This window comes from Berghia stephanieae, chromosome 3, assembly GCF_034508935.2.
Source record: "Berghia stephanieae isolate SIO BIC M18660-M18661 chromosome 3, UCSD_Bste_1.3, whole genome shotgun sequence".
Lineage (NCBI taxonomy): Eukaryota > Metazoa > Mollusca > Gastropoda > Nudibranchia > Aeolidiidae > Berghia > Berghia stephanieae.
In genome coordinates, this window is record NC_088362.1 from 41,125,494 (window position 1) to 41,135,493 (window position 10,000).

The 10,000-nt window shown below is 33.3% G+C and overlaps 1 protein-coding gene across 2 annotated transcripts in view; it reads right to left on the reverse strand.

Annotated features, from left to right (window-relative positions):
• LOC144967738 (procathepsin L-like) overlaps positions 1-10,000 on the reverse strand; it is a 17,200-nt gene that overhangs the window by 6,740 nt on the left and 460 nt on the right. Inside the window, exons 2-4 of one of the 2 annotated variants that reach the window (XM_078905319.1) lie at positions 7,969-8,094; positions 3,296-3,401; positions 1,956-2,226 (exon numbers count right to left, since the gene is read on the reverse strand). In XM_078905319.1, coding sequence (XP_078761445.1) covers positions 1,956-2,226; positions 3,296-3,401; positions 7,969-8,093 — 502 coding nt within the window. In that variant the 5' untranslated portion in view covers position 8,094. Of the gene's footprint in view, positions 1-1,955; positions 2,227-3,295; positions 3,402-5,096; positions 5,473-7,968; positions 8,095-10,000 lie in introns of those variants that run through there. The other variant, XM_078905320.1, reaches the window with a different exon arrangement.

Genomic DNA, 10,000 nt, shown 5'->3' on the forward strand with positions numbered 1-10,000 from the left:
GAAGAAATAAATAATAATGTGAAATTGAATGTAAGCTTCAATTTAATTACAAAAACAGATCCAATGAACGTTTCGGGTTTCCCCTTTATCAACAAAACAGGATGAATGAAACACCACAGATGAATGAGATGATGTGGTAGTGGCGTGTGATATAATATGATACGATTTGATATGATCTGTTGTGTTTCATTCATCCTGTTTTGTTGATAAAGAGGAAACCCGAAACGTTCATTTGATCTGTTTTTGTAATTAAATTGAAGCTTACAGTCAATTTCACATTATTATTTAGAGACACATACAAGAAATTATGGTCTTTAACTCACGCAAATCTAACACCGACTATATCCGTAGTATAGTTTACCCGGATTACTTTTACCCAACGATATTTAATCAAACCTTCTTATTTCGATGCTATAACCCCATGCATATGTATTACATTTTTAAAGACAAATTAAAGGCGTAGTATCAAAGCTAATTTTTTCAATTTTTACATGTAAATGGTAGTTGAATAAAACTACCTAGGCGCATGCTTATTATTAAAACCTTTTTTTCCAGTTTTCAAAAAGTACCAAAAATCTCTAGGATTGAGTGAGTTAAACAGTTAACGGCCGCACCCTGGAAAGACACGTACTTGAAAAATTTGCTAGAAAACTCGTCCTTCAATTATCATAGATATAAAAGGCCCTCATCTTGGCAAAAAACCCCTCAAACATGGGACCTCGCAAGGTCTCAGGTTTGAGTATTGTTGCTCAGATGAGGGTAATTTATATGTCGATCGATATTTGGACAAATCTTAATACACTAGTTTTTCCAGAGTACAACTGTTAACTGATAAATAATTAACACAATATCATATCATATCACATCACATCACATCATATCATATTATATCATATCATATCAGATCATATCATATCATATCATATCACATCATATCATATCATATCATATCATATCATATCATATCATATCATATCATATCATATCATATCATATCATATCATATCACATCATATCATATCATATCATATCACATCATATCACATCATATCATATCATATCATATCATATCACATCATATCATATCATATCATATCATATCATACCATACCATATCAGATTATACCATATCATATCATATCATATCATATCATATCATATCATATCACATCATGTCAATAAACATCATATCATATCATATAATATCATATCATATAATATATCGTATCATATCATATCATATCATATCATATCATATCATATCATGTCAATAAACATCATATCATATCATATAATATAATATCATATCATATCATATATCGTATGATATCATATCTTATCATATCGTATCATATCATATCAAATCATATCATATCATATCATATCATGGGTTAAAGACGATGTTACCTATTTGCAGGTCTGATCACCAAAATAGTGAAAAAATAGTGTGATGTCGAAATAGTGGTTCAAATTTCCTTGGAAGTGAGAAGACAGTCCTACGGAGGACTGGATATTTACATAAATTGTGCGACTGATCTTCTGGTTTCATAGTGATTGGCATCTTATTTTCTAGCCTTATTAAATTATTCTGGTCGTCAATAAATATCATCCATCTTTTAAAACTGTGTGTAACCCTGAACTTTATTAAAACGTCTGGTTAATGCAGTTTAGTGAAAATTACTCATAAACATGGATGGCAAAAAAAAACAATAAAATAACAAAGACTAAGTGACGTCAACTTCGTTCTTTCTATTGATAGAATGAAGTTGACGTCACTCAGGTCTTTTATTATTGTGTTTTGCCATCCGCGTTTATGAATAATTCTCACTAAACTGTTTTAACCAGAGTATAAAACGTTTAAGGTTAAACAATAGTTTTGTGTGTTGGTCCGTTATACTTTCGGATGGCAATGTTGTGATCTTCTTAGCCAAACGCAAACTATCTATAGGACATACCTTGTGCTGTTGAGCAATCCAACAGATTTTCCTCAGACAAGCTCACCAATTTGCCTGTGGCTTTGTAATGAGCACCTTCCAAGGCACCTGTAGCAGAGAATGACCAACAGGATCCGCATTCGCCTTGATCCTTGACCTCTGTGACGTAACCTGCTTTTACCCAGTCAACTTCCGGTGGCAATGTCAAGTTTCGGGGGTGGTACGTTCTAACAGATTTCCTTTGGATTGGCGGTCTGTACCCATTCATGGTTTTCTTGAATTCTTGAATAGTCTGGAATGGTCAAAGGAGTAAATATAGGGATCGGATTCGTGTCTATGACCGTAGCCATCGTTATGTTATAGCCTGATACTGAAATCCAAAAGGACTGGCAGTTTGACGTCATTATTTGGTTTTTGCACCGCCTAGTGAGTTGTCGTTAGTAGAGCTCATGGAAATAAGTTATTTCATTGGTTGAACTATTGAATACAACTCACGATTTGTTGACGTCATGTTTTGGTCAGTATCAGGCCATAACTTTACGAAGGCCACGCTATGACACGGAATGAAGAAATATGAGTAATCTAAAGTTGAAAATAAAACTCATACTCCTCAATGACAGATCCTGTGGGTCTTTCTAGTGCGGCTATGTGGTCTAGTGGTATGACACTCGCTTTCGAATCGGAAGGTCCTGGGTTCGAGCCTCGCTCGGCGGATAGTTGAGTCCTTGGAAAAGGCTCTTTACTCACATTCTCTCACGTACTCAGGTATAAAATGAGTATATGGCCGTTAACAGAGTTGTCTCTGTTGGAAAAAAATTGTAATATCGCCTAAGAGGCGTCTTGTCTCGTTCTACATGTTACGTGTTGTTGTTGGTCAGTAAAGCGCTTTGAGCACGTTTAGTGGATATTGCCCAATGTAAAAAGCTCAATAAAGCTCAATAAAATATGAGTTATCTAAAGTTGAAAATAAAACTCACACTCATCATTGTCGGATCCTGTTGGTCTTTCTCTTTTGTTTCAAAGCTTACATACATTTGATGTTATGAGTATTATATATTTGTATTAAACAGGCAAGTATTTTCCTCTTTAAGTCACAAAATAAATGACAAAAATTGTAGTATTATCTAAATAATGAAATGTGATTTAGCAAGTTTTGAAAGTCCCCCCCCCCCCACCTCATTTATTCTCATCAACATATACATTTCTTCATATCTGATATCCCGAAACAGGTGCTCATCATTGTAATGGAAATACTATTAAAACAACGCAAAATATTGTCCATATCAAAAAGGTTAAACCGAACGCAGAATTGAGCTGAGTTCTGTAGGCAGACCTGCAGACCCATGTACTTAGATTCTCACCATATCAGCATATTGGTTGTCACCAAGAAAGAAGCTCTTTAGGCCCTTCATAAACAAGACGTTGTGTTCGTAGATTTTCTTCATGTTTTCCTCGTAGATCAAGCGTCTGAAGAAAATGAAAGAAAGAGAAAAAATATTGTCTTTCTACCCACATCATTCATTTATACATACACACATTCATACATACATACATACATATCAAATTGTTTATTTCAGGAAATATACATGATATTGTAACAAGGGTAACATGTTCATTGACATAATACCATTTCCTAAAATAATGTACAATGTATAGAGCTGGAGTATTAATTTGAACAGTGAAGTTTCAGACTCTGCCACAGAATGTCCCAGAGGTAATAATGATATTATTGTTGATGACGATGATAATGATGATGATGACGATGATGACGATGAAGATGATGATGATGATGATGATGATGATGATGGTGATGAAGACGATGATGATGATGACGATGACGATGACATACATACATACATACATACATACATACATACATACATACATACATACATACATACATACATACATACATACATACATACATACATGCATGCATGCATGCATGCATGCATGCATGCATGCATACATACATACATACCTACCTACCTACCTACCTACCTACCTACCTACCTACCTACCTTCCTACCTACCTACCTACCTACCTACCTACCTACCTACCTACCTACATACATACATACATACATACATACATACATAATTGTTTATTTCAGGAAATATACATGATAATGTAACAAGGGTAACATATTCATTGACATAATACCATTTCCTAAAATAATGTACAATGTATAGAGCTGGAGTATTAATTTGAACAGTGAAGTTTCAGACTCTGCCACAGAATGTCCCAGAGTAATAATGATATTAGTGTTGATGACGATGATAATGATGATGATGATGATGATGATGACGATGATGAAGATGTAATAAGGCGATAGGTCGCTAGTCGTCGGCGTTGTCCTTGTTCCCATTCTTTTTTGGTACCAGTGTTATGATACTGGGTTTCCAGTCTGGGGGGACTTTTTGATATTTTAAACAGGTGTTAAAGATGGCCGTAAAAAATGGTGCCAGTTTGTTTATATTTTGTTTTATATATTTATAGGTGACACCGTCTGCCCCGGGTGACTTTTCATTAGGTAATTTTTTAACACAGCTTGTGAGTTCGTCGATTGTAAACTCACTTGTTGATGATGTCCATGCGGGAGGGGGGATAGTGACATCATCGGACCAGGTGTGTTCACTAATGTTTATATTGTTTCGTTGATATTTTTCTTTATAGGCAGTCTCTACTGTGTTGATATCTATCTCACAACTTGAGTGTGTTTGTTTACATCCGTTTCTAATAATATCAATAGCTTTTCGTTGGTGGTTGACGAATATTGCTGTGAGTTCTTGTCATGTCACCTCTTTTTCCTCCTATGCTCTTGGTGTGTTGTTTTGGATAAGGGAGGGCATAATGGAGGACTTTATATCTATTATTTTTATTTCGATGTATTTTAATAGAGCTTCATAATTGTTGATCGGGTCTTGTATAATTTTTTTTCATCGGTCCATCTGGGAATTTTGTTAAGATTCGTTTGCAGTAGCGGAGAAATTCAATGCTAAACGGCTGTCCATTATCGGGTCTTTGGATTTGGAATGTGTTGTTTTTGATGAAAACACTGTGTAGTGTTGAAAATAATTTTATCCATTTCGATGGGTTGGAGTGACAAAAAGGTGGTTTAATTTTAATGGGTTGTGTAGATATAGTATGTCTGAACATACCTTCTTGTTGTATAAACTTATTCCAAGAAGAATTACTGGTCGGTTCATGCTGATACTGGAGCCAATTAGAAATGTCAAACAAATCACAATACTATTTCCGCCATTCACAACACGTTTTACAACATTGTAACCATTCTGTCCGAAGTCTAGTCGAATTTTACCACTTTTGATACACTCTTTGGCAAGACTCTTTTACTACCTACCTACCTACCTACATACATACATACATACATACATACATACATACATACATACATACATACATACATACTGATGCATATATACGTCTTGCAAAGGCAATTTTCTAAAAAAATATTTTTCTTTTTTCTTCATTCTTTGATCTACCCTATAACTTATCAATCAGAATATCTCTGGCGTAGAATTACCTTTGCATACTGTAATTATCCATTACAATTATCCATGTCCTACCCCCTTCTTTCATTCCAACAACAGCTTTGCTGAGTCTATATCTTTCAATTCAAATTCATCTTTATTTCACCGAATCCATAGGACAACAGGAAGAATTATTATTATTATTATTATTATTATTATTATTATTATTATTATTATTATTATTATTATTATTATTATTACTATTGTTATTATTACTATTGTTATTATCATTATTATTATTATTATATTATTATATTATTATTATTATTATTATTATTATTATTATTATTATTATTATTATTATTATTACTATTGTTATTATTACCTTTGTTATTATCATTATTATTATTATTATTATTATTATTATTATTATTATTATTATTATTATTATTATTATTATTATTATTATTATTATTATTCGTGTTTTTAAAAAGCAATTCCTACAAAGTAATTGTTGGCTAATGTATAAAGATACAATCTTTTCCTTTCATCCAATTTTTCATTGAAGTATCATGTTTCATTTCATGAGACACTTTGCACATTCATTAGCATTTCTTAAAATCTCAAAATCGCGGGGTTCGCCTGTACCTGAATAATTTATGCTATTATGATTTTTTCGGCTGACTGACGTTGTTGTTGATGTTGTTTGGGGTGAAGCCCTGCTCGCTCGATGTAGAGTGTGGAAATGTAAGTCTCATAGATTTAATCAAGCTATCAGAGTTCAGGAAAACAATACAGAAATAAAAATAAATAATAACGAAATAGAAAACAAATTTAAAAAAAGAAAAAAAGAAAAACTAACAAAAAACAAGACAAACAAACAGAAAACAACAACCAAACAACTGATCCATTAAATTCCTCGGGATTTATTATTGTTCTTCTTCTTCTTCTTCTTCTTCTTCTTCTTCTTCTTCTTCTTCTTCTTCTTCTTCTTCTTCTTCTTCTTCTTCTTTTATTTTTTATTTTATATTATTATTTATATTAATTATTATTATTATTTTATTATTATTATTAATATTATTATTATTTATTATTATATTATTATTATTATTATTATTATTATTATTATATTTGTTATTAATATTATTATTTTTATTATTATTATTATTATATTATTATTATTATATTATTATTATTATTATTATTACTATTATTGTTATTGTTATTGATATTATTAGTATTATCTTATTTATTATTATTTAAAAGAATAATAAAAGAAAGAAATATCGGAAAAAGCAGATCCTTTTGATTATGGATCAAATTGAATATTCAACTGATTAAGGGAAGTGGCTTTTAAAGCCAGGGCACCAGACTTGCTTTCGATACTTTGGATTATGTAGTTAAATGATGTAGAAATTTAATAATCATGACCTTTTTTTTTCGAACTTCATATCTTGATTTATCTTATATTCAATGAAATCGCAAAAAATCGAAAACGCCTTTGGACTTTGTTTGCCATCAGATTTCATATCACACCCCCGTACCTACTATAGATAGTGTGCGCTTGGTGGAAGTATAACAGACCAACACACAAAACTATGTGAAAGCATGAACTTTTATAGTCTGGTGCTTGCAGACAATTATTCATAAACGTGGATGGCAAAAAAACAATAACAACGACCCTAGTGACGTCATCTTCGTTCTATCTATACCATTTCCCTCTTCGCCGCTGCAATAATCTATGACGGATTTCTATTGCGAACTAAGATGAAACTTTCGTGAAACAAGTAGGTGATAAATATTTAAAAAATATGTAAAGAGATGACCCTGTAGATAAGGTATTGAACTTATTTTAAAAAAATTGAGCGGTATATAGCGCAATATCCACTAAATGTGCTCAAAGCGCTTTACAAGGGTTCCCTGGTCAACAGCAACATTTAACATGAAGGACGGGACATGACGCCTGTTAGGCGATATTACAATTTTTCGGACAGAGACAACGCTGTTATCGGCCAGGTACTCATTTTACACCTGAGTACGGTGAGAGAATGTGAGTAAAGAGCCTTTTCCAAAGACTCAACTATGCGCCGAGTGCGAGGCTCGAACCCAGGACTTTCCGATCCGAAAGCGAGTGTCGTACCACTAGAACCACATAGCCGTACTTAAAACTGGAGATCCCAATTTGAACCTCTTTAATGGCATGTCGTTTTTTTTCTGTGAGAAATTTAGTCTTTGGTGCTCACTTTGGAGCTGAATTTCGACTGATCCCGAGCTATTTGGTTCATATTTCAAGATTGATTCTTATGAAAAAATATCCGCTTTAGATGAATTAAGGGGACATAATTTTATTATATTTTTATGTTTAAATCTAATCTAGCCTGAAAAACAAGTCGAAACTAAATTTTAAACAAATAATAGTTTATATATATATATATATATATATATATATATATATATATATATATATATATATATATATATATATATATATATATAACAGTTTATAAAGCTATCCTCTCATCCGAGCTGAATGTCCTACCTGAAATAGTCTTCTTCTAAATCGTAGACTTTTCCATGCTTGGCCTTAAAGACTGTCCACTCCACATCGTTGACTGCGTAGGTTGCGGCCACGATGATGGCGAGGAAAATTAGGACTCGGAACATACTGGAAAGAGATAATTAGATAATTATCAATTGATAATAATAATAATGATGATGATGATAATACTAATAATAATAATAATAATAATGATAATAATAATAATAATAATTATAATGAAAAATAATAATGATGGTGATGATGATGGTGATGATGGTGATGATGGTGATGATGATGATGATGATGCTGATGATGATGATGATGATGATGATGATGACGATAATAATAACTGGATTGCTGGGATAAATGGAAAAGAAATTGCAATACGTATGAATAATCTAACGGTTGTTATAATCCGAGATAACTTAAATTTGGGGTTGGCTTGATCCTGGAATGACTCGAAAAAGCGTGGACTTTGATATAGATAGTTCTTAGTTGACGTCTCTCTGGTCTCTGTTATTGTTTTTTTTGCCATCCGCGTTTAATAATAATGCTCACTAGACTGTATTAACCTGACTATAAACGTTTATGGATACACACAGTTTTGTGTGTTGGTCCGTTATACTTCCGGATGGCAATGTTGTGAGCTTCTTAGCCAAGCGCATACTGTCTATAGGGCATGTCAGTATCCAAGAAATAATATCCAATCCTGTCCAAGAAGCCGCCAAGCCGACTGTAACGTTGAACCTGTAAGCTAAACGTGTAGCTTGTACACAGGATAACCAGCCAAAGTGTGGTAAGTGCGGCTATGTGGTCTTGTGGTATGACACTCGCTTTAGGATCGGATGGTCCTGGGTTCGAGCCTCGTGCTCGGCGCATAGTTGAGTCATTGGAAAAGGCTCTTTACTCACATTCTCTCACCGTACTCAGGTGTAAAATGAGTACCTGGCCGTTAACAGCGTTGTCTTTGTCCGAAAAATTGTAATATCGCCAAACAGACGTCATGTCCCGTCCTACATGTTAAATGTTGCTGTTGACCCCTTTAAGCACATTTAATGGATATTGCGCTATATAAAGCTCAATCTAAAAAATCTTTTTTAGCTCAATCTAAAAATTTTTTAAAAAAAGTCAATGTATTTAAAAATCCTTCTCCAAAGACTCAACGTTATGCCGTCCAAAATAGGGTTCGAACAATTGACCTACATTCGACCTACAGTTCGGAATACGACTGACACATCAACTAAGCTATCGGACTCCTCCTCCTCCAAAAAAAAAAAAAAAAAAAAAAAAGAGAAGCCGACATCACGTTATGTCCATAGCTTAGACCTGCCTACTTGAAAATGTTAAAATTCGTAACTTTTAAGAGATAAATATTATTGTAGTCGCTATAGTTAACTTTGAAAATCAACAATTTTACTCTCACAGGGATTAAATAAATAACAATATGAAATTGAATGTAAGCTTCAATTTAATATACGAAAACAGATAAAATGGACGTTTCGGGTTTCCCCTTTATCAACAAAACAGGATGAATGAAACACTACAGACGAATGAGATAATGTAGTAGTGGCGCATTTAAGATGAATTTTAAAAAAAATGTTACATTCAATTTCACATTGTTATTTATTTCTTCGAGCTTCGAGCAGCAACATTTACAAGGATTAAATAACACTTCAAAATCCTTAAAATGTTGTAGTCTGGCATCAACTGTCATATTCAATATAAGTTTTAATGATTTAGAGGTGTGCATGAAGTTCTGAAAATGGAGCCAAAATTTCGTAATTCTACGAACTTTTCGTAATAGTAGGCAGGTCTGCCCTATCTTGTAATTAAACTAAATATTAGTGCTTGACTTGGGTGACACGACTCGAACCCGTATTTTCAACGTGGTATCGCCATTATGGGACAGCGTGGCTCAGCGGTATAGTCTTTGCTTCGTACCTAAAAGGTCCCGAGTTCGACTACCCGCCGCGTTGTGTGACCTTGAGCAAGTCACTAGCCTTAGCTCACTTTGCGGCGCTGCACTGCGGCT